At 34.1% G+C, this 26,687-nt stretch overlaps 1 protein-coding gene across 21 annotated transcripts in view; it reads left to right on the forward strand.

The window, feature by feature from the left end:
- Positions 1-26,687, forward strand: part of SPICE1 (spindle and centriole associated protein 1) — a 60,196-nt gene that overhangs the window by 28,170 nt on the left and 5,339 nt on the right. For 20 of the 21 annotated variants that reach the window (XR_897040.2, XM_023524959.1, XM_011379015.2 and 17 more), the window contains 7 exons: positions 11,394-11,536; positions 11,744-11,881; positions 12,245-12,510; positions 14,007-14,138; positions 18,158-18,302; positions 19,208-19,432; positions 24,640-25,130. Coding sequence is in view for 20 of the 21 variants with exons in the window: in XM_023524959.1 (XP_023380727.1) it covers positions 11,394-11,536; positions 11,744-11,881; positions 12,245-12,510; positions 14,007-14,138; positions 18,158-18,302; positions 19,208-19,432; positions 24,640-25,130 (1,540 nt within the window). In the remaining variant the exon portion in view is untranslated. The remainder of the gene's footprint in view (positions 1-11,393; positions 11,537-11,743; positions 11,882-12,244; positions 12,511-14,006; positions 14,139-18,157; positions 18,303-19,207; positions 19,433-24,639; positions 25,131-26,687) is intronic. The other variant, XM_011379159.2, reaches the window with a different exon arrangement.

Raw genomic sequence — 26,687 nt, forward strand, 5'->3', positions numbered from 1 at the left:
TATCCTGGTGGTCTCCTGAACAAGCCAGCAGATTACAGAAGTGGAAGTTGGCTTTTAGCATATCTTTGCCCGGAACAACACCCTTAATTAACAAGTAAATGGATTACAGAAGCAGACATTGGCCATCTACATATTTTATACAATACACTTCCTAAACCACACACAAGCAAATAGGACAACTTCTGATATCCAAAGATACTTCTTCCCTGTAGCTGACTTAGCTAGTTTGCTCACTTGAAAATTTTCCACCCTTAACATTAGGTTGTTTCCAGTACTTTTCAATTGTAAAACTGCTACAGGGAATAACTTGTGAATATGTATTTTTATATTATTGAAAGCTCATATTTACAGAAATTACTAGAAGTGAGATTTTGGGGTTAAGGTAAATGCTATGTAATTTTGTTTAAAAATGCTGAATTCTGCTTTGTGAGGGTTATAGTATTTTTCAGTACCACTGGCAGTACATGAAAGTGCTTGTACCAGAGTGTTGTCAGATTTTGATATTTGCCAATTTCATAGATGAGAAATGGTATCTTAGTATAGTTTGACTTTCTCTTCTGAGTAAAATAGAAAATGTTTTCATATATTTAAAAGACATTATAGTGAATTGTCCGTTTGTGTCTTTTGCCCATTTTTCTTTTAGGATTTTTGGTTCCTTTTTTCTTAGTTTGTAAGCATTTTTTATGTATTGAAGATATTAGTCTTTTACCAGTGTAAGATGTTATAATTTCTCCTAGTTTGTTATTTGTCTTTTGAATTTGCTATAATATTTTTTTAAAAAGCAAAAATTATTTTACATATATAGTTTAATTTCTTCTATTTCTTCTTCTTTTTTCTTTTTTGTATGACTCATACTCTGAAATTCTTTCCTAAAACTGGTTTTAGAGGAATTCACTCATGTTTTTTTCTAATACTTCTGTGGTTTTATTTTTCACATTTAGTTCTCTGACCCACTTAGAGTTTATTCTGATATATGGTATGAGGCATGGATCCAGTTTTTATCTTTTCCTAAAAGGGTATCAGAATGCTTCAACATTATTTGTTAAAAAGGCTGTCCTTGACCCATTGATGCGAGATACTACCTGTGTACATAAATTACCGTATGCACTTGGATTTATTTCTGGACTTTCTATTCTATTCCATTGGCCTTGCTTCTTCAGTCATGCTTTAATATCATACTGTTTTAAGTAGAGTGAGTTGATAGTGTTTTAATATCCTCATTGCCTTCTTTTATTCAGTTTTCCTAATGATTTCAACATGTTTATTTTTCTATATGAACTTTAGTATCAACTTATTTAGCTTCATAAAAAAATCTTACTGATATTTTTGTTATATTAATAAATTAACTAGAGAGAACTGATATCTTTACTATGTTGAGTTTTATTATTCAAGAACAAAATATGTTTTTCCATCCATTTGTTAGTCTACTTTTTTTGTTTTTGAAGAATATTTTAATGAAGTTTTTTTCATATAGGTTTTACTCATTTCTTTTTAAGTATCTTATATTTTTTATTCCTCTTAAATAGTTTTTTTTATTCCATTGTACTTTCTAATTAGTTATTGTTTGTGTTTATGAAGGCTATTGATTTCAGTGTATTATCTTGATATCCTGCTACTTTCTTGACTCTTGGTTGAATTAGTTTAGCAGTGATTTTGTAGGTTTTTTAAAAAGTATTCTGTCATGTCATCTGCAAGTGATATAGTTTTAGTTGTTCCTAAGTCTTATGCTTCTAGTTGACTTTTGTATACTGGAGTAGCTATAGAACAGTGTTAAATAATACTGGGAATAATGGGCATCCTTGCGTTGTTTCTGATCTGTGAAAATGACTCTACTGTTTCCTTTTAAGTAAGATGCTGGCCTCAATACTGAGGGTTTTTAATTTTTTTTTTAAACAATGCTAAGGAAATATTTATCAATTCCTGTCTTCTTGAGTATTTTTATCAGAAATGAGTACTGAATTTCGTCAAAGACTTTTTAAACGTTTATAGAGATAATCATATGATTTTCCTGCCTAGATCTAATAATATGGTACATTACATTATTGATTTCCTAATACTGAACTGTCTTTGCATAACTGAAATAATTTACACTTGGTCATGGAATATTATTTTTAATATTATCATGTTGAGTAATATTTTATTTGGTACTTTTTGTATTAATACTTATAAGTGATATTGTATATAATTTTAAAAATATAGAATATCAGGTTGAAGTAACAGTGTTATACTTGATTTCATCAGAAACATCTGAAAGGTTCTAATTTTTAAGTACTGGAACAATTGTAACATTGGGACTATCTATTCTTTGAAGATTTGGTAGAATTCCCCTGTGAAACTACTTGAGCTTGGTACTTTTTTTTGCAAGGAAATGCCATAATAACTTTCTTTCATGGAGATGGGATTATTTAAACTTTCTATTTATACTCAAGTTGATTTTAGTAAATTATATTTTCTTAGGAAATTATCTATTTTACATAAGTGTATCAATGTATTTTCATAAAGGTGTGCAAATAATCTTTATATGTCTAAAAAATGTTTTCTGTCTCAGTGCTTATCTTCCCTCATTATTTCTTCTAGTCCTTCCCCCTTTTTAAAAATTAGATTAGTTAGTGGTTGGTCTACTTCGTTAAATTTTCAAAGAACCAGGATAATGATTTGTTAATTAGAGCTACTATTTTTCTGATTTCTTTTCCATCAAGTTTTGCTTTTATCCATATTTCCTTTTTTGTCTTTTATGTTTCCTTTTTTTCCCCTAGCATTTTGAGTTGGAAATTTAATAAATTTATTTTTATTTTTCATTCTTAAGTGATAAACATACATGATGATAAATTTTTCTGTAACACTGCTTTAAATATGTATTGTATATTCTGTTATCTAGTGTTTTATTTTAGAAATTAGATAATTTAAAGAGAAGACTGTTAACTGAAATTACCTAATTTCTAAAATAACAAAACACTATGTCAGCTGTTAACTGAGAAATAAAATTAACTTAAAGAATAAAATAATTAAGGATAGATACAAATATTTAGCTAAAATTGTTCACTATAGCTTTTTTTTTAAAAAAAAAAAAAGAGAGAAAAGACTGAAGGTGATTCAAATATCCAGAAGATTAGTTGAGTAAACTGAGGTACAGCCAATGATAATTCTGTGCAGCCACTAATAATGATGTTATACTATATTTATTGATAATAAAAGATGTTTATGGTATACCACTAACAAAAATTTCAGGTTTTAAAATAATATCTATGTAATTTTTTTAAAAATTATATAAAATTCTAGAAAAGTAACAATTGAATATTTTTTCATATTTTGGTTTGGTTGGGATTACAGGTAAGTTTTATTTTCCAATTTTTGTTTATCTGTGTTTTCCGACTTTTATGCACTACCTTCTTTTTAAAAAGAATATCCATTAAGATAAATTTAAAATTAGGGTTTTTAAAAAAGATTTTTAAAAAAAGTTTCCAGATAGAGCCTCTTTATTATTATTATTATTAGTTTTATTATTTTTAGTTTTATTATATTGCATTAAGAGTGTGCTTTGTAATATTTTTACTTGTGGAACTTAATGATGTTTTCTTTGTGACCTAATGTATGATCAAATTTTTGTGAATGTTCCATGTGTGTGCCTTAGAAGAAGGTATATTCTCTATTAACAAGGTAGACAGTTCTAGTGTATATCCATAAGACCTATCTCATTGATTATATATTTTTTACTTCTTTTGTATTCTTATTTTTATCCTCTCTTAAATGGAGAATACTGTATTAAAGTCTCTTAATATTATTGTGTTGGGTTTTTTTTGCACTTGACATTGAAATATATTTAATTCTGTTTGTAGTCACCTCCATCCTTATGAAGGTGATTGTTGTTGTTGTTGTTGTTGTTTTTTTTTGGTACATGTATATCTTCATTGTGAATTCTGGCTTTTAGCATTAGAAAGTATCCTTTGTCACATTCAATGCCTTTTGGCTTTAATTCTTTGTTTGATATCAGGAATGAAATCTCTTCTTATTTCTAATTACTTAGTTCATCTTTGCTCATCTTTTAATTTTAGTCTTTTTGAATCATTGTGCACTAAGTGTGTCTCTTATATTCAACATAGAATTGGGTCTTGCCTTATTAGCCAACTTGAAATCTTTTTAATTAGTGAAATAACTTGTAACATTTATTGATAGGTTGCCATGTTTGACACTAACTTTGTTATTTTATAGTATTATGTGTATTATACTGTCATTATAGTTTTCCTTCTGTATGTGATATCTTTTGGCTGTTCTTTTAAAAATTTCTTTTGATATTAAGGAAGTTTATAATTTTGTTCCAGTTAGTTATCTTTGCTACCTTTTATGTAGCCTTAATCCCATTTTCTTATTTAACCTTTCACTTTCAGATATGCTGGTTTCATTTTTATTTTTATTATTTATTTATTTATTTTTAATTAACTTTATTGGGGTAACATTAGTTAATACAATTATATAATTTTCAGGTGTACGTTATCATTTGACATCTGTATATTCTATTGTGTGTTTACCACCCAAAGTCCAGTTTCCTTCAGCTAACATATATTTGATCCCCTTTACCCACTTCACCCTCCCCCTACCTCCCAATATTTGACTCCCTTTACCCCATCTCCCTCCCCACTTCTCCCCCAGCCCCCACTCTCTGGTAACCACTAGTCTATAGTCCATGTCCATGAGTCTCTCTGTTGGTTTGTCCTGTTCATTTGTTGCTTTTAGGTTTATATCCCACATATAAGTGACATCGTGTGATTTTCAGCTTTTTCTGCCTGGCTTATTTCGCTTAGCATGATTATTTCGAGTTCCCTCCATGTTGTCACAAATGGCAGTATTTCATCTCTTCTTATGGCTGAGTAATATTCTATTGTGTATATGTACCACAGCTTCTTTAGCCAGTCATCTATCATAGGACACTTCAGTTGCTCCTGTGTCCTGGCCACTGTGAATAATGCTGCTATGAACATTGGTGTGCAAATATCTTTTTAGATATGAGTTTTTAAGATTTTGGAGTAAATACCCAGTAGAGAGATTGCTGGATCATATGGTAGATCAATTCTTAGTTTTTTGAGGAACCTCCATACTGTTTTCCATAGTGGCTGTACCAATTCGCAGTCCCACCAGCAGTGTATGAGGGTTCCTTTTTCTCCGCATCCTCTCTAGCATTTGTTATTACTTGTCCTGCTGATTATAGCCATTCTAACAGGTGTGAGATACTATTTCATTGTGGTTTTGATTTGCATTTCTCTTAATAGCTAGCGATGTTGAGCATCTTTTCATATGTTTGTAGGCCATTTGCATGTCCTCTGTGGAGAAGTGTCTGTTCAGATCCTCTGCCCATTTTTTGACTGGATCATTTGTTATTGAGTCATATGAATTCTTTGTATATTTTGGATATTAGGCCGTTACTGGAGGCATTGCTTGCAAATATATTTTCCCATTCTGATGGTTGTCTCTTTACCTTGTCGACAATTTCTTTTGCTGAGAAGAAGCTTTTTAGTTTGATGTAGTCCCATTCGTTTAATTTTGCTTTTACTTCCCTTGCCTTGAGGTCGAATTCATAAAATCCTCTTTAAGTCCAAGGTCCTTGAGTTTCGTTCCTGTTTTCTTCTATGCATTTTATTGTTTCAGATCTTATATTCAGGCAGATGTGCTGGTTTTAAACGGTGTTTTTTGACTTTCACCTATTGCCTATGCAACAAATAAGTTATTCTACATTTCCATTCTTTCCCTTCTTTTCTCTCCAATTTTCTTCTAATTTTTAGCTGCAAATTTTTGCTTTCAAAGAGCATAAAAATTTACATATTATTCTTCCTATGTATTCTCGTTTTTGTATTAGTCTTAGAGCTACAATTAAATATATTAAAGCTCATCATCAGTCCTTTTATGATGTTTCCCTAGTTGGTTCTTGATTTGGTCTGTCAGTTAGATAAAACTTATGCTGTAGAGTTTTTGAATATAGTATTTCCGGAGTTCTTAAAAACTTAAAAATTTTTCTATAGCTTTCGTATTTGATGAACAAATTGGCCAGATATAAAAATCTTTGGTTCATACTTTGTTTCCTTAACTTTCTTGAAAAAAAAAAAAGAAAGGAAATGCTATTCCACTCTTAGTTGCTTTGAATGTTGCTTTTGAGAAATCTGATGCTAGGATAATTTTCTTATCCTTATAAATAATTTGGCATTTTTGCCCAGTGACTTGATTTTTTTTTTTTATATTTAAATTTTATTTCCTTTTTCCTTTTCCAGCACAGTTGGCCCTTTCACACACAGATTCGTTTTTTTTTTTTTTTTCTGAAAAGTTTTCTTGGATTATAGTTTTAAATATTAGTTCAATATCACTGTTCCCCGCCCCCCAACTCCTTTTAAATATATGAGATCTTTTCTGTCTTCCATTTCAAGTACTTTCTCTCTAATCTTTATTATTCTTCTTGATCTTAATTTTAATCTTTCTGTTGTTTTCCTATAATTCTTCAAGTTTGTTATTAAATGTGTATCTAACAATTCTCCATTGGACATGTAGTAATTTAATCTTATTTCTGAGATAGTTTTTCTTCCATTTCCTGAGTTTAATAAATTCTTGTTTTGTTTCTTCCTGGTTTTTGTCCATTTCTGATCTTAGTTTTGGAATTTCTGATTCAAGATATATATGTATATAGTTCCAAATACTTATTTAAATATACTTAATTTTATTTAAAGTATTGCGTTATAGTTTTTTTCTGCTTTTTGGGGGGATTTTCATTAGCCAAAAGATTTCAATTTCAATTTTATATTATTATATTGTTATATATTTCAATTTTAAATTGTTATATTGCCTTTAAATGTAGACTGTTTTAATCTGTACATTTTGTGGGGAGGGTTGGGAGTTTGGGTGGCTTTTTTCTCAATTATAGTGTAGCATGGTTTATTTAATGGGTGCCTTTTGTTTTGTTTTTAAAGCATTGGTTGGTGAATGGTGCTTTGTCCTCCAATACTGTTATTCTCTTTTGTCTTGAAGTATTCTTGCTTCTTATCTTCTTCAACACTCAGTCTCCCAAAGGCGCCTCTCCCTTCCTGCTCACTCCCTTCTCCCCAACAAGCAATGCCTTTCGAAGACCATCACCTTGGGTCCTGCACACTTCTTGGTAGTGTTGTGATCACCCCCACCTTTTTTTTTTTTTTTTTAAGTATTTGTATACTTAGAATGGGCTTTTCCTTTCTGGGGGTGATTTTTGTCACCAATAGGCTCTCAGCTTTCTTCTTCCCTGTTTTCCCTGCAAAGGCTTCTGACAGGAGCTCAAGAAATATCATTGTTGGAATTTGGTGTTTGTTTTTTACTTACAGATAGTTTGATTTTAGTACTATCACTGTCTTCCAATAATATAGAGGGTATTGGTTATGTGCTGTTTTATGTGCTGTCCTTTCTGCACCGTATAGTATTTTGGAGGATATGTAGAGTGATTCAAATTTAGTTGTCACCATTTTCTTAGGAATACCTGGAAATATATATCATCTTTTAAGCACTTTTCCTTTCAGAACCTAAATATAGCTAATCTCGTACAGAATTATTTTTATCCTTCACATTTGAATCAAATTATTGTTTTTTTATTTGGTTGGTTACGGTTAGTTTTATTTTGTTAGTTGTGAGAACAATCACTTTCCAACTTTCGAATACCTTCTGTCTTAAAATATTATTTGTTAACTATTGAGTGGTATTAGAAGATACAGTAGACTTGCAACCTGGAGACTAAGCCTTTGGTTATTTACTAGTTAGATAATCTGTGGGTCCTTATTTCCTCAGTTGTAAAATATGAGAGCTAGAAAATATGATCTCTAAGGTGTCTTGTGGTTTGAAACAGATTTCTCATAGAGAAATAAACAATAATAAACAAGTCCCTAACCCAGTCCTCAAAAGCCTCCCATGGGTCATTGATGGGGGTCAGTGCATTCCAAATGAGGATGCAGTGGTTGCAAGCTTTTCCTTCACTTTTCCCTCACTTTTTCCTTTGCTGCTGCCTTACCGCTTCTGCAGGTCTTTGTGTGCAGAGAAGTAAGGCTTGGGTTGGGAGAGGAAAAGGTGATGTTAGAGACATCCCTGGGAAAAATGAAGGAAAAGAGAGAGGGGGAAATCTCAAGGGGCACAAAATGAATGACAAGGAAAACTGCCGCTTCCATTATACATGGACAGCTTCCTTTGCGTGTTGCGTGAGGTTTGTATGTTAGGGATGTAAATTAGAGATGTGGAAATTTCTAAGTTGTATATGAAATATATTTTTTGAATACTGTTGTAATTGATGTTGCTATAAAACAGAATTGGTGCTGATAAATGGTCATCAATGAAAATGGAAGGAGCTTGGATTTGAATCACCACCCAAAATAAATCAAATGAATAAAATAGAGTTTCAGATTTAAGGGAGTTTATTGTCTTTGGAGGGAGATAAGTACTTTAAATTACTTTTCCTCTCCTCATATTTCAAAAATAATATACAGAAAGTACTTTGAGCTTTTAAACTGAATGTTGCCAAATAAATTTCAGGTGGTATATTAGTTTCCTGGAGTTTCTGTAACAAATTGCTACATGCTTGGTGGCTTAAAACAACAGAAATTTATTCTCTCACAGTGCTTGAGTCTAGAAATCTGAAATCAGTTCCCGTGGACCAAAATCAAGGTGTTGGCAGGGCCACAATCCCTCCAGAGGCTCTAGAAGGGAATCAATTCCTTGCCTCTTCTAGCTTCTGATGGCTTTTGGTCTTGCTTGGCTTATAGCTGCATCACTCTAGTCTCTGCTTCTTTCTGCACATCACCTTCTCTTGCGTGTGTCAAAATCTCTCTCTGCCTCTCTTTTATAAGAATATACATGATTACAGTTAGAGTCCAAACTCACATTCACAAGATCCTTAACTTATAATCACCAATTATTTAGCCTACCACAGTCCACCCACTAATACTAGTTTACATGCAAAATCTACATTTGTCCATTCCACTATCCCCTAATGTCTCAGCATGTACCCAACTTCAAAGTCTCATCTAAATACCATCAACTTAAAACAAATATCATCTAAATCATGTATGGGTGAGACTCTGGATATGATACATCCTGGGCCAACATTCCCCTCTGTGTATGATCCTGTGAAACCTGAAAACAAGTTATCTGCTTTCAGATAGAATGATGGATATCATAGGATAATAATTATCATTTCTATTCTAAAAGGAAGAAGAAGTTCAAAGGAGGAAAGGGGTCACCAGTTCCAAACAACTTGGAAACCCAGCAGGGCAAATTTCTTTAGGTTTCAAGTCCTGGTAATAATCCTCTGTGGCTTAAGGCTCTACCATCTGGATCCATGGCTCTGTCTTCTGTGTCTTTGGTTCTAACCTTGGCCTCTGAGCCTGTAGATGTGACCTTCAAACCTACAGCTCTGGCCTTGAAGTTATCCTTTTTCCTTGGAGCCTATATTTGCAGCAGAGTAATTTTATCAGCCAGTTTCTGTCTGTAGAATTTTGGGAGTCTGACAGCCTTCCTTCATTTCATCTTATCTCAGTCCCTTTTAGTCCAAGCTGGAAGTATATCTGCTGGTATGACATTCTCAAAAGTTCTTATGGGCCTCCTGTTTATTTCATGTTCATGCATGCCATTAGACAAGAGGTCTTCCACAGATCTTTTTTTGATAATCCCATCTCTATTGCTGGCTTCTGCTGAGAATCATTGAGAGGATTCATTAGTCAGATGCCTAATCTCTTTAGATTAGCAAAAATATTGTTCAGTATATACATGCCCTTCTCTCTAGAACATGCTTTTCTAATAAATTGGACAGGCTGAGAATATTCAATCATCACTCCAATCTCTACCTCTCTCTTCATATCACCTTCTCCTCTTATGTGTGTCAGACTCTCCCTCTACCTCCCTCTAATCATATCTGCAAAATCCCTTTTTAGTCAGATAGGGTAACACTCAAGGTTCCAAGGATTAGGGAGTGAGTAACTTTAGGAAGTTATTCTTAAGCCTACCATAGATAGTATTGTATTATTTTTCTTGTTATTCTTTCACATTATCCGACTCTTAAAAATATAAACATTAAGGGCAGTAACGTGAGTTTATACTGCTTTGGATTTTCCCAGTTGGTACAGAAATCTTATTACAACACTTTTCTCAGGATTTGTCCTGATGTCTGGATTTAGAGCTAACTTGTCTTGCAGAGGAGTCTTTCTGATGCTTTGATAATTGGACCCCTATGAATAGACTACATTATAGACCTTTTGCTAAATATGCCTTATAGCAACTATGAAGTGTATTCAATTTGCTGCCCACAGGTTGCTTGAAAGTAACTCTATTAGGTTAAGGTTTGTGGAGCCACTAAATGAAATTTTGCTTTTCCTGGTTTGTTTGTTTGTTTTTTAGTAACAACTTTATTTGTAGTTCATATACCATACAGTCCACCCATTTAAAGTGTAATATTCAATGATTTTTAGTGTATCACAGATTTGTTCCATCTATAATCAATTTTAAAATATTTGCATTATTCCTAAAAGAAACCCCATACTCTTTAATAGTCAAACCCCATTTCTTCCCAAACCCTTCAGCTCTATCTAATCTATTAGATTAGTGTATTTTCTCTCTATAGATTTGCCTATTCTAAACATTTCATATATATAGAATCATACAATATGTGGTCTTTTGTCTCAGGTGTCTTTCTCTTAACATGTTTTCGAGATTCATCATGTTGTAGATATAGTAACGCTTAATTAATTTTTAGGGCTGCATAATACTTCATTTTGTGGACATATCACATTTTACTCATCCATTCATCAGCTGCTGGACATTTGGGTTAATCCTGCTTTTTGCGCACCCCCTACCTGCCTACGCCCACCCCCCCGCCCCGCTCCCCTGCCCAGCTCTTTTAAGTCTAGACCAAGTGAGAAATAAACAACTGGAGATGAAAATATCAGCTTTATCGATGATAAAGATGATTACAGAAAAAAGCATAGCTCTCTAACCTACACTGCAGCTCTTCTTTCCACTTCTTGCTCCCAACACACAGGGCAGAGTCTGCTCCAGTCACTGTACTTCAGTGATGAGCAGAGACCATGCTCTGAGGTTAGGTTCCTAAGTAGGAGAGACACCAGAAAGGGACCAAGCCATGTACTTTATCTAGGGAAAGGGAGAGGAGGATGGGGCCCATAGCACAAAACTTCAGAAAGAGCAAAATGTTCCTGCTTTAGGAGCCAACATGGACGGGAAACTAGGAGGGAAATGGAATGGTTCCTTCTAACACTAAGAAGACCGACTAAAGCAAAATATGTTTTTAATTATGAATTATGAAAAGTTCCTTCAAATCAAACATGTAAACAGTTTAATAGTTTAAATCATAACACTTATTCTAATGTAGCTTGTTGTCCCATAATTTATAGGTTTCTCCACCAACTAAAGGAAGATAATTCTGACTTAATTAATAGACTATGGACTGATATTCAGCAGAAAATAGCAACACAGTCACAAATAACAAGCCCTCCAGGAATTCCATCACCTGCCCCTTCATCACAGGAACAAAAAGGTTTGTTTTTTCATTGTATTACTTTTTCACAGAGTAGTAGCTTGCTTTATTATGTTCTTAAACACAGTAATTTTAAAAGCAATTTGAGTTATTTGAGTTTTGACTGTCTTAGCCTAATTGAGTAAAATACTGGTTGATCTGTCACTTGAAATGCTTTCAGCATTTTTCTTTCTCTTGAGATACTTTTGGAAATACTCTTCCTTTTAGCTGCTCTGAATGCTACCAATGCTGTCAGGAGAGTCCGCACCAGGCTGCAACCTGAAGAATCTATCCAGTCTCTAGACTCGAACCATGTTGTGGGACAAGTGCTGAACTCAAGGAAGCAAAAACAACTGTCAAATAAAGGTTCAGTCTCTTAATTTACGAAGACAAATTATTAAACATGTAACTTGATACAGCTATCTTAATGTCTTAGTAAATTTTTTTCCCTTAAACTCATCCCGTTGGATCCAGCTAAGTAAGAATTTGTTTTATGGTAGTTAAGAAGCCCCCTTTTATTCCACGTAACTCTGTAGAAAGATGGTTCTAGAACATTCATTGTAGATAGTATAAACCTGGCTTAAACTATATAGATTTTTTTGTGAGAAAATGGTGATAACTTCTATAAAAACCTTTTATCAATTGTGGACGACAGTCAAAGATTTTTCTAGTAGTTTTCTAGTATAATTTTTCCTGATCTTAAAATAGAATGACTTCTGTCATTATCAGTGAAAAGAAAACCGGATTTGCATTCTCCTTCCAAGCAGAAGAATACCATGTTATCAGCTAGCACAGCCTCCACAGACTTATCGAATAGCAATAATCCCAGCCTGGATGTCCTCAAACACATGATACATGAAGTAGAACATGAAATGGAAGAATATGAACGGTGGACAGGACGTGAGGTCAAGGGACCACAGAGCAGTCAGGGTCTTACAGGCTTTACTCTGTCGCTGGTGAGCTCCCTCTGTCGCCTGGTTCGGTACCTTAAAGAGGTAAGAGTGTGAAGTTATTAAAATCACCTCTTCAGAGTGCTGGTGGAAATGTGTGGGTTTTTTTCCTCTATACTTACTTGGTTGCAACCTCTGAATAAAATATGGTCAGATTTGAATAGTTTTGTTTAAAATAGCTCAGTTTTAGATGATCTGCAATAAAGGTTTATCCTCTTAATTTCTCTCTACATGCTGACTCATGTATCATCCAGCATGTTGATACATGCTCAGGTAAGTGATGTTAATTTTAATATGACGTTAGTAAAATATAATTAGGAAAGTAAATCAGCTATAAATAAAACATCTTGTGCTAATACTGAATATTACTGTTTAGCAGTAATATTCAGTATTAACTGAATATTAGCACAGTAAAATTCAGTTTAGCAGTAATATTCAGTATTATAGATTAAATAGAACTACTTAACGTCCTCATTCTACTGCTTTTCTCTGCTTCCTACTCCCACTTTAGTTCAATTTGAAGAGTAGCATTCCTATAATCTGTAGACAAAGACTGGAAAAATCCTTCATGTTATCTGTATGACTGGTAACTTGGGTTTTGCTTAGTGTCTTAGTGGGAGATATTTTATTGTGAAAATAATTTAAAAGACAAGCAAGAATTGTTTCTTTAATTCATTTGAGAATAATAATCAGTCCTCAGAATGCTGTGGAATTAGAGTTATTATGTAGTTCATCTTTTTAAAAAAATCTGTTTAAACTACTTTTTATGTATTTAAATTTAAACAAATATAAAAATGTGTGAGGAAATTTAATTATTAAAAAAGTTGGCTCACCACTCTAATTCAGATGTTTCAGTTTCTCTGGAATTATCTTCCTAAAATTGTTTTATAGTGAAAGATTTATTGTACTGTCAGACTTAAGAAAGTTTTAACATTCTTCCATGCTTAAGGCAAGAATGTCTAGGAGTGTACTTTTGGCTCTCGGAAAGTATTATAGGCTTAGAAGCATGTACTTTTAAGCTAATTATTTGCTTTACAAAGCTCAACTATTTGAATCTGTTGTCATTTATTTTAAATTGTATTTTAACAGACTTAATTTTTGCATTGGTGATATATTCACATGCTACGAAATTCAAAGTTACAGAAGGGTATATGATGAAAAACCTGATTCCCACAGTGAATATCTATTTAACCTGTTTACTTCCTTGTAGACAGCTCTCGTTGCCAGATACCAGTGTATCCTTCTAGAGATGGTCTGTGCATTCAAGCAATATGTATTTCTACCTCCCTTTACTTCTACAGAAATTGTAGTTATTTAATTCTGTATAGCATTCTGTTTATTGCATTCTATTTAAAGAAAAGAAGAGGATAAAGCAGCACATTTTAATGAAACAAAACTTTTAATAAAAATATTTAGTTCTCATTACTGTCACATACTATATACTTTGTAAGTGTTCTCATATTTGACAACTTTGAGTAGAAACTTTTAGTTTTCAATATGTGATGCTATCGATGGGAGTTTATTTGATATTTTTTTTATAGAGTGAGCTCCAACTGCGTAAGGAAGTAGAGACAAGGCAGAAACTGGAACAAGTATTAGGTGATCATCGAGAGCTCATTGATGCTCTGACAGCTGAAATTCTGCTTCTTAGAGAGGAAAATACTGCCACCCAGGTACTCAGATGAGATCCCAAACTTTCTGTGTTTACTATAAAACATCTTTAAGAATGTGTGAGATTTCTTCTAATTGCCTTTGGTTTCCTTGTGCTGATGTGATTACTTATATTTCTTTATTATCATCAATGGTAGTTTTTATTGAACATTTATTATATTGGAGGTACTATAGTAGAAACTTGGACTATAAATAGTATATAGAGTAAGTCTACTGTCTTTAAGAAACGTATTAATTAGTGGAGAAAACAGAATCTACATTTAAATGATAACTACCAGTATTGTAGTAGTTTAGTCAAAATGTGAAATGAGTGTCATGATAGCTATTTTTAAATGATAACTACCAGTATTGTAGTAGTTTAGTCAAAATGTGAAATGAGTGTTAATGATAGCTACTTTTAATTTCAAGACAGTAGAGGATACCATTGGAGGAACCCTTCTGCAATCATATGCCATTTAAAGTTTACAGTAACTTCATATTTATATTCAAAGATAGGTCCTCTTTGCCCTTTGTCTGGCTAATTACTCCTCTTTTTTTTTTTGACATATACAGTATTTCTTATAGAAAACCTTATTGTCTCTGTGCTGCATTAAATATTCTTCCTTTGTGCACGTTTGATACTCCCTGGATGTTGCTCTCATTGTATTTACCAAATTGTGTTACACATACATGTGCACCTGTCTTCAAAATTATGAGCTGGTTGAGGACAGAGGCAGTTTTGTTTATCTTTTTGTTCTCGAATGGTAGTTATTACTACTTTTATTTATTAGCCAAAAGTGACTAGAAAAGCAATAGTATAGATAAATTGTGTTTGTGTCAATGGACAGTAGATATATATTATGTAATTTTTTAATTGATATATAGTTCATGTACTATTTAATTCACCCCTTGAAAGTGAACAGTCAGTGTTTTTTAGTATATTCACGGAGTTGTGTACCAGCACCATGATATAATTCCAGAACATTTTTATCACCCCCAAAAAGAAACCCAATACTCATTAGCAATCACTCTCCATTCTCTCCTTCTGCAGCCCCTGGCAACCACAGGTCTATGTTTCTATAGATTTGCCTAATCGAAATGTTTTGTATAAATAGAATCATGCAATATGTGGTCTTTTGTATCTGACTTCTTTCACTTAGCATAATGTTTTCAAGGTTCATCCATGTTGTAGCATGTATCAGCACTTCATTTCTTTTTATCGCCCAGTATATTCCATTATATGGCTGTACCATATTTGCTTATGCTATAGTTGATAGATATTTGAATTTTTCTACTTCTCGTGTATTCTGAATGAATAGTACTGCTATGAACATTCATGTACAAGTATATCCATGAACATATATTTTCAATTCTCCTGGGAAAATGGGCAGTTTTAAAACATACTAATTAGTTCAGCAAATTTTTATCGAATAACTACTGTGGGTCTGGCACTGTTCTAGGTACAGGAAATACAGTAGTGAACAAAAAAGAAATCTTGGCCCTCATGGAGCTTATATGCTAAATAAATCTTAAAAAAAAAAAGAAAAAGTGAAGTATATTATAAATTAGATGGTGATGGTGATATGTGCTATAAAGAAAAATAAAGCAGCTAAGAGGCAGAAGAGGCACCTCTGATGGGAAGCTGTAAATGGGATAGGCCATGCCTGTCTGAGGAGGTGACATTTGAGTGAAAGCCTGAGGGAGGTGAGGGGGCAAGTATGCAGATAGCTTAGAAGAGCAGTCTAGCAGAGGAACAGCAAATACAAAGGTCTCGAGGTAGGAGTGTGGCTGTTGGGATCAAAAAAATCAAGGAGACCAGTGTAGCAGGAGTGGAATGTTAGAAAAGGAGAGTAGTAGGACACAAGAGTAGATAAGGCAGATCACATGGGGTCTTGTAGCCTTGATAAGGACTTGGGCTGTTATGCTTTGTTCATTTGTGGCGATGCTGTGAGATGGGAGACCACTGAAGGGTTTTGAGTGGAGAAGAGATGTGATCTGATTTAGGTTTTAAGAGGATCACTTTGGGCTGGTGTGTTGAGATCAGAGATCACAGCCCTTTCTCAGTTTATGGTGCTCTTGGCGTCTCAAGACATCCCTGGACCAAAAGAAATACCCAATAGTTCCATTTATTAAGTAGCTAGGTTCAAACAACTTAACAAGTATTTGTGTCTTACCAACTTAGATACTGTTTGAAAAAAAATGATACATGTAAATTAATAGAAAAGTCATACTTTTTTAATGTCATACATTTTTAATGATTAAATAACAATGGAATGTGTATTAATGGAATATGTATACCTATTGGGCATTGTACAGGTTTTTAAAGCTTGGAATCATATTGGACACCATTACTCTTATATCCTGTTCCACAATAAATTTTATGCAGTTTTGCTTTTTGGCGTAGCAACTACCAAAAACTCAGCTTTGTGAAGCTGTGACGTCATCAAAAGGAATGTATCTCAATCTAATGTTGAATCTGTGAACTGCCTCAAGCTAGTAGTTCACTAGTGTCTGACAGATGTTAAGCATCAGTGTTTCCCTCAAAAATTTAAAATGTCCTGTGGTTACTGGGTATTTACCCCAAAGACTTGAAAACCCATATCCCAAAAGTTAATTGCACACAGATGTTCATAGCAGCATTATTCATAGTGGCCAGGACACAGGAGCAACTGAAGTGTCCTATGATAGGTGACTGGCTAAAGAAGCTGTGGTACAATGGAATATTACTCAGCCATAAGAAGAGATGAAATACTGCCATTTGTGACAATGTGGATAGACCTCGAGATAATCATGCTAAGCAAAATAAGCCAGACAGAAAAAGTTGAAAATCACATGATATCACTTATATGTGGGATATAAACCTAAAAGCAACAAATGAACAGGACAAACAAACAGCGACTCATGGACATGGACAATGGACTAGTGATTACCAGAGGGTAGGGGGTGGGGAAGGATGGGGTAAAGGGGGTCAAATATAGGGAGGTAGAGGGAGGGTGAAGTAGGTAAAGGGGATCAAATGTATGGTAGCTGAAGGAAACTGGACTTTGGGTGGTAAACACACAATAGAATATACAGATGTCAAATGATAACGTACATCTGAAAATTATATAATTGTATTAACCAATGTCACCTCAATAAACTTAATAAAAAATAATAATAAAATTAAAAATTAAAAAATAAAATGAGTTCACTCTGGTGCCCCCACCTAGTTTGGGAACAGTATGGGACTCTAGGTGGTTAAACACAGAAGCAGTTTATTGCAGATAGGAATTATTGGAAAAATTCAGATGAAACATGGCAACTTGGTCTAGGTTGGAAATGGAAGAGGTTGTGACCAAATTCTGAATATATTTTGAAGACATCCTATAGGATTTGTTTATGGGTTGGATATGGGGTAAAGGAGAATATGTGAGAGAAGCGTGAAGGGTGATTGCAAGGTTTTGGACTGAGCTGTCAGAAGGGTGCTATTGTTATTGATGGGGTGGAATTTTCAGGAGTAGTTTGGTTTCGTACATTTGAGAAGCCTATGTGAGTTCTAGATGGAGATGTTGGGTAGACCATTGGCTATATGAGTGTGGAATTTGGGAAAAATTTCTGTGTATATAATTTTTTTTCCTTAACATTATTTTATATATATTACCATAAATTTTTATAGTGCTCATGTTTATCACTTTAAATGCCTGTGTAATATTCTCTTCAGTTTCCTCTACCTGTTGTATCTGCCATTTGGGGTATTTTGAGAGTCAGTTGATATCTATATAAAGAGTTTTTGTAAGTCAGAAGTCCTATAAAAAGGTTAATTCTTATTGTTGTAGCAGTGTATTTATTAATTAACAATATTCTATGGTTTATTTAACAATTCCTCTATCATGAGACTTTAAAAATATTTATAATTATGTATTCTCATGAATGCATTGTTTTAGTATTTGAATGAAAGTCTGAAATTTCTAGAGTATTTAAAATAATGATATAGTTATACACAACTAGGTGCTGATTTGATGTTTGATATGCCAATGATATTATTTCATTCTTCTTTCTCTAGGCTAGACTTCAGCAGTACATGGTCACAACAGATGAGCAACTTATATCGCTCACACATGCCATTAAGAGCTGTCCTGTGATAAATAATAAAGAAAGTCTGGCATTAGAAAGGGGAACCATGAGTAGAAGAATTATGGACAATCCAGGTGAGTGGGTCTTATTATCCCAGCTTGACATTTTAAAAATACTTATGGAGTAAACAAATGAACAAAACTGTCAACTTAAATGGAGTTATTGGCTATTTATGCATATACGGCATGACACTACTACAGTTGCCATTGCTATTTACAGCCAATATTTATTGGATACTTGCTCTATGCCAGATACGTTTTAAGTGTTTTACATGCATTATCTCATTTAATCTTCATAATAGTTTTATAAGGTAGGTGTTATTGTTATGCCCATTTTTTTAGATGAGAAAACTAAGTCTTAGTAAGAGTTGATAAATTAGCAAAATCACACAAATAGGAAGTAGCAGAACTAACTTCCTAGACCAGTGGGAGTTTAATTCCAGTACTTTCCATCACGATGCCCCAGGTTTAGGAGGAGAAAAGGTAGTCTTGGAAAGAAAAAAATATAGTGAGTTTTAGAAATTTATAACTTTTGTTTGTTTGTGGCAATGTTGTAAAAGCCTTTTTTCTCCTCATATGCCATCATATGCCATAGGCTGAATAAGACATTTAGGCTTTCTCATGTTTTTTTTACTTCTAAGTAATACTTGGCGAGCATCTCTATGTGGAAAATTACGCATGTTGGGAGTGATTTTAAGAAGTGGCTAAATAAAATTTAACTTGCATAAGATAAATTCAATGGCTAGGGCAGGTCTTCAATGGCTAGGGGCCCTCTGTTTTTCTCAAAAACAGCTATTTCTTACTAGCACTGGCCCCTCAGGAGTCTTGTCTTTGAATTACTAGTAAAAGAGGATATGGCCTAAAAAGTGAAGGCTCTAGAAGTCACATGATTTTGCCCTCTACGGAGATGCATTTAAGTATAAATATCTGAAATGTGCCCATAGTTCCTTTAAGTATTAATAGCCTCTCATCTTCTTCAGAGGATCCAGTTGTAAATGCTGATGTATCCGTGCCATTGATGTTCCGAGGGGAAGACATGCTTGAATTCCCTCAGGAAGACTTGCCTGTTAAACTGTCTCAGGTGCCAAACCCCCCAGACAGTGCGAATCTAGCCAACAATTTTCCAGCACATTTATTTGAGCCAGCTGTGTTGTTAACACCACCCAGGCAGAAGAGCAACTCAGAATTCTCTCCTCTGCAGGATGGTGAGCAGCCTTCTTCTAAGTTATGTGGTAGTTGTTTTTGATATGTGTTGACACTATTGTGTTCATTATTCCCTGATAAACAGAATTTAAAAAAGATATTGATAACCATATATAACCTTTAAGCTGAAGGAAGATGGGGTAGTTTATATCGTGCATGTTGTTCCTATGGTGAAATATGACATTGAATTTTATTATATATTTATTTCATTAGAAATTGTAAACATTAAGCTCAGATCAAGAGATCAAAGTCTTCAGCATTAAGACACGGAGTAAGGGGAATCCCATTTGTCCCTATGGTCCAGGAGCCTAGGAAAGAGTAAGAAACGAGTGGAGATTATTCTCCAAAGAGTAATGAAATTTTAACCAAGGAAAGGAGAGAACTGAAAGTCAGATCTGGCGATTAACCTCTTTCTCATCAAAACTTTTTAGCTCAGTCAGTTGAAGGAAATTTATAATGAAAGTCTATGGACAATTAAAAATAGCTTTAGAGTCACTTTTGAAGCACATATTATGAGTTTTGAATAAAATGTTAAAAATAATTATTGTTAATCCTTAGCTTGGAAATTCTTAGAGTTTATAGGTGGTTTTCACAAGTTCTGTGGACTACTTTATTGTTTGGAAAATTATATTCATTTGTCCACATGTGCATTTTTCTGGAGCTATAGCTTTCATTTCATTTTCAAAAGAGTTTTTCAATCAAAAAACGACTACAGATCTCCTCAAAAGTTTTTAGAAAAATACTAGTTAGCCCTAATTTCCCTAAATTTTTACTTCTTTAAAAATAGTATTTATCTTCTTATATAGGGGGACAGAAGAACTTTTGCTATTGAGATATACAAATTTGTCAAATTTTCTGTACTTTTATGTGTGTTTTCAATAGAGAACATGAAGAGGCCATCAGGGATTGAGGAAAATGACAAATCCTTGCTATTATAAAAATTGTTTTGGCATTTGTAATGCAAAGGTAGAGTCTGTCAGATCTGCGTGGTGTATGGAGACAGTGCTAGGCTGACTGTGAGAGTCCTGGTCTCCCCATCCAATGACTAGATGGGAGGCATGGGGCTAAGATACTTACCTTTTCTGGACTTCGGTTTTCCTTTATTTTTAATGCCCCTCCAGCTCTATAATTTTGTGATTCAGTATTTCCTCTTTAGAAGACTAGAGAGTATTATTAACTCTGGTGATTTAGGAAATACGATATCAAATCTGGTTTCTGTTCAGGTTAGAATTTCATTTCTTAAAGTAATTTTTCAAATATTTGCATGTTATTATCTAATCTCTTGAGATACTGTAAATTGTTTTTAATTGGTGATACTAAAATAGCTTAACATTATTTTAAAGAAACAATTACTATAAATATTTTTACTCTGATTACAAATATACTAAATGTTCATTAAAGCAAATTATGTTGCTATAGACAACATTTTGTTAGTATTTTCAGGGGGTTTTGCACGGAAAATGACATGGCACATTTCTTGTATAGTGTGCAGACAGAACTACCTTTGAATATGTATTCTGAATTGATAAAGTTTTATTATTACATTTTTCAGGATTTTGTTTAGAATGCTTGCATGTAAAGACTTATTCAGTTAAATTGAACATGTAAATAAAGATGGAAGATACTTCATGAACGTTCAGTTATACTCTAGACAGCTCTGTCTAGTAGAACTTTCTGTGATGATGAAAATGTTCTATGTCTGTTCCATTCACTGCGGTGGCTACCTAATAGCCTCATGGGGCTACTGAGCCCCTGAAATGTGACTAGTGAGAATGAAGAACTGAATTTTAAAATTTATTTAATTTTAGTTAATTTAAGTTTGAATATGAATAGCCACATGTAGCCAGAGGCTACCACATATTCTTAAATTTCCATCATGAATATTTTCCTTTAGCTACTAATTCATTTCTACTTTCCTTTATAGCAACACTTCTTGAAAGAGTAATATATTATATATAATCTCCTGTTTTCATTTTCTTATATCCCATTTATTCTTTATTTTAAAGTGTTAATTCTAATTCCTATTTCCATGTGGTTAACGAGAAAAAAAGCACATGCAAGAGTTTCTTTCTTCCTCACTATAGGCCTACATCAAGAGACAATCATTTTTATCTCAAACTGAATTCTGTTTATCTGGAGGTAGTCTCCATAATTAATATAAAATATTTATACATCTCTTTTAGAAATATCAACTTTACACAATTATTATAGACTCTTCCTTATTAAATAAGAGGGTTTCATTTCAATTAACACCTACTTCCCTTTTCTATCTAACTTGGGTAATTATATTTTTATTTTTAATTCATCTAATGCCTAACTTTGTGACTTTAAATACTTTCTATTTCTTTTTCATTAACTTCAGGGTGTATTTCTTGGCTTTCCACTATGTAAGATGAGAATACTAGCTCCCTTCCCTTCCTTCTACATCTCCTGTGTTTCCACCTCCCACCACCAGTCAACTCTGCCTTTCCTGTTACAGTATCAAGTTTAATAACATTTACATTGTGCCATTACTATAATTATGTCTTCTGGGTCTTATCTATAGATGGATACTGAAAGTTGAGAACAAATAACAATCACCTTTTCTTTTTCGATCTGTTGTTATTGTTAATCCTGTGCCAACAGAAAGGAAAGCATTCTTAGAATGAAGATCAAGGTGAATTCTTTGTTCACTTCATTAGTTAAAGTTGTTCAGAATCTTTGTCCTATATTTATACTGTGACTTTTATGTTCAGTTTTTGTTTTGCCTGGAGTTTCAGACTGCTTTTACTCTCTTGTTTACAAAAGAATGTGCTTTTTTAAAAAGAAGATATATATATATATATATATATATATATATATATATATATATATATATATATTTAATTAATTATTTTTACAGTGCTATTGGTTAACAAAATCCAATGTTTCAGCCGTACACTTTAGCAATAAGGCATATATATATTTACACTGTGTGTTCACTTCCTCTTTCTGTCACCACATATTTGACCCCCTTTACCCTTTCTACCGCCCCCTACTACCCAAAGTCCAGTTTCCTTCAGCTACCATATATTTGATCCGCTTTACCCACTTCACCTTCCCCCTACTTCCCTATATTTGACCCCCTTTACCCCATTCTCCCTCACTCCCTACTCTCTGGTAACCACTAGTCTATACTCCATGTTCATGAGTCTCTGTTTGTCCTGTTCATTTGTTGCTTTTAAGTTTATATCCCACATATAAGTGATATGTGATTTTCAACTTTTCTATCTGGCTTATTTCACTTAGCATGATTATCTCAAGGTCCATCTGTGTTGTCACAAATGGCAGTATTTCTTCTCTTCTTCTTATGGCTGAGTAATATTCCATTGTATAAATGTACCACAGTTTCTTTATTCAATCATCTATCGTGGGACACTTTGGTTGCTTCCATGTCCTGGCCGCTGTGAATAATGCTGCTCTGACATCGATGTGCAAATATCTTTTTGGATATGAGTTTTCAAGTCTTTGGGGTAAATACCCAGTAGAGGGATTGCTGGATCATATAGTAGATCAATTCTTAGTTTTTTGACTAAGTGTTTTTAAATCCAGGAACAGCTGCAATAGAGAGGACGGAGGAAATATTTTCGGGACTGTGGTTTCTGCTCAATTTCATACTTTTACACACTTCCCATCTACTCTCAGTCTTCTAGAAATGTGTTGAAATATCTAATTTGCTAATGCATCTCCCCAGACCATTATTTTTACCGATGTGGGTTATATTTACTTTTATATTTCCTTGCTATCAGTGAAAGGAGGTAAGATAAAGTTGTACTCTATAATCTTGAACTTGAGGCATCTGCCCTTCCAGTTACTCCTAATTAAGTCATTCTACCTAAACTACTCTTGCTAAAGGTTTTGGTGGCCTCTGTGTTACTAAGTCCAGTGTGCACTTTTCTGTCCTTATGTTTCTAGGTCTCAGCAGTAGTATTATACACAGTTAACCACTCCCTCTTTGTTTCCTTGATACCACATTCTTGTAATATTTCTCTTATCTTTCTGGCTGCTCCCTTTCTATCTGCTTCGCTCGCTTCCCCTCCTTTACCTGACTCTAAATGTTAAATTCTTCATGTCTTGGTACTGTTTCTTTTCTCATTCTATTCTTTCTCTCTAGATAATCTCACTCATTCTCATGGCTTCCAATACTTTCTATACTCCAGTGACTTACAGTTTTGGATCTTAGTTTTAGATATCTCTCTTGAGTTTTGATCCATGTATCCATTTGCTTGGATGGATATATGAGTGAACCACAAGGCACCTTAAACTTAGCATGTTCAAAACTGAATTCTTGATAACCTCCCTTCCCCCAAATCTGTTCTTATCTTCTCCATCTCAGTAAATGGCATCACCATCACTTCAGTTGTGCATGGATCCGTGTGTTTCACCCCCCACTTCTAGTTCATCGCTTCAGTTCTATTGCCAAAATCTTTCTCAAATTTGTCTACTTTTCTCCATCTTTCTAGCCAACATACCTTAGTCAAAGCTACCATATCTTTCCTCTAGATTACCAAAGTTGCTTTCTGGTCTCTTCCATTCCTCCACCTCTTAACTATCCATAACATTTAAGAAATGTAAATTGAGTCATTGCCAAAATTTCTCCAGGTTTTATTGTTCTTGAATTAAATTAGAAAATTCCTAACATGGCTTAAAAACCTCTGCAATAAATAGCCCTCACACGCCTCTCCAGTCTCATATTTTTCCAGTTCTCCCCTCGTTGCTATGCTGCAGCTACCCTGGCCTCTTTTCTTTGCTTTCTCCTATTTTTGTGCCTTCATATATGTCGTTCTCTCTGCCTGTAATGTTCTTTGCTCTACTTTTTGCCACATATGTAATCATTTAAAAGTTTTACTTCTTCAGAGATGCCTTTTCTGTTCATCTTCAGTTAATATAATTATCTATACTGTCTCCACCCCCAGGATGCCCAGATGTTAATTAATATACATATTAAAATGTGAACTTGGCAGGCAGTTTCACAAGGATATTGATAAAGCTTTAAGGAATATCAAAGTCTCCAAACTTGATTGTTAGAGGTAGCATTGTGAGTATATTCCCCGCTAAAATAATTTAGATATTTGGAAGCCAAATCCTTCTAAAGAAATAGTGAAATACTTCTTTAACTACCATGATGATTGTAGTACAATCTATGGCTAAATAATAATACATGTTTGTTATTTTTAAATTTTATCTACAGTATTGAGGAGGACTGTTCAAACTCGTCCTGCTCCACGAATTCCTCCAACAGTGGAAATAATTGAGAAGGAACAAAATTGGGAAGAGAAGACCTTACCTATAAGCACAGATATTCAGAATTCAAGTGAGGAGAGTCATCTCTTCACTCAGAGGTGGAGGGTCTCTCATATGGGAGAAGATCTGGAGAACAAGACCCAGGCGCCTTTCGTTGGCCTCTCACAGCCCCTGTGCAATTCCCACTCAGACACTCAGCAGACAAGAAACCCCACATTCTCAGAAGGGCCCTCAGTTTTGGGAGATGGACAACAGCTTAGGACAAATGAAGCTTTAATACAAAGAAAGGACATCATGGCACGAATCGCTGAGTTGACACTGCAGAATTCAGCTATCAAGGCACATCTGAATAATATTATTGGGCCAGGAGGAGAGCAAGGGGATGGACTTCGGGAGTTAAACAAACAGGAGACAAGTCATACAAGTGACATGACTGCTGTGAGTACCAGTCAAAGATTGACTAGGGACATATAGGAACTTAAGTACATTGCTGGAACATCTTAAGAGACTTCTTTCCAGGAGTTATCCTGGATATCTTTGAGGCTGCTACTAGATGGCTTATGTTTTGTCATGTCCTCATTACAAAATAAGTGGAAGTTATTTGTCAGTTTATAGCGTGCATACAATAAAAGAAAAAAGCGTAAAATAAAAAATCAGAAATGGATGAGGAAAAGAGGACAAAGGTAAAATGTATAGGAAAGCTAAAATTAAGCTAGGAATGAAGTTTATAACCCATCCTCATGCTGTTCACAGTGATGGGCGAGACTTGCTTTTACTTCTTTATAAGCCACAGTAGATCCTGTCAAGGTTCTGATAGGGGACAGAACAGAGTTTTAGCAGTTGGAAGGACCTGGCAGCATCGTGGATCAGAGTTTCCAGGGGTGATTGTTTCCATAAGGGCTTTACTGATGGTGGACCGAGGGCTTCCATGAGGAAGGCTAGGAGATGAGGGATAGCAAGGTTAGAGGATAAGGGCCACATCTGTCAGCACTGGCTCATGGGGAATAAGGGCAATATGGGTACTGAGTAACAGAAATAGTAGTCAGAAGGGACTGGCTGAAGAGGAGCCTGGAAGGAGTATTAGGAGTGGGCAGTATCCATCAGTACAGATGTATCTAAGTATGAATTGCCTTAGTTTTGAGTCACTGGAAACATTTCTATGTTTGTAGCATTTTGAAGATTATTGAAACAGATAACTCTTTAGTTTAAAAAAGATAACAGAGTTAACAATTGAGCTTGCCTCTTTTTCTAACTAGTATATAGATCAGGCCGAGATGACAGTCTAATATTACCGCCTTTTTTGTTATCATTAGAATTATAAAATGATCTTTAATTAATACTGTTTTGCTTATCTCTTTTTAAACTAATGAGCATAAGCTTTGAATTGCTGATTTCTATTAAGGATTGTTTTTTTCCCAAAGGGACATATTTAGCTAAATGAAATAATATATTTCTTTAAGGAATTTTCAAATTTAACTTATATTCCTTCAGTGGCTATTTTTTTTTAACCTCTTATATTCCTTTATAGTCACTAACTGTCCTGAATCAGATACTTTAGGCCAAACGTGTCCTAGGGAGGCTGACATACAGTCAGAAGGAGTGATAAGGTTCCTAGAAACCTTTGCCAAATAATTCATGGTGCATGTATGAAGATTATAATTATAGAAGCATCTCTTTCAACTGCAGCAGATTCTCCTTTGTGTATTGTGATTCATACTCCAGATCTGGCATTAATATGTGTGTTACTTAAAAGCCAGGTCACTAGAAATAGTGTCTTTGCTTGTGTGATCTTTTGTGCAGTTCAGTAAACACTAAGATGTGGGAAAGTTTCATCTCACAGTCACTCTCTGTGGACAGAGGGACTGGAAGACTTACGTGACACCAATATTAGAAAGATTAGTATCCCTTTACTTTAAGCCCTAATTTTTCAGTTAAGTGACTTGTAAATTCAATTTTTCATCCACTATTCAAGTTTGCAAATAGCAAGGGCCATGA

This window comes from Pteropus vampyrus, unplaced genomic scaffold (genome assembly GCF_000151845.1).
Source record: "Pteropus vampyrus isolate Shadow unplaced genomic scaffold, Pvam_2.0 Scaffold1, whole genome shotgun sequence".
NCBI lineage: Eukaryota > Metazoa > Chordata > Mammalia > Chiroptera > Pteropodidae > Pteropus > Pteropus vampyrus.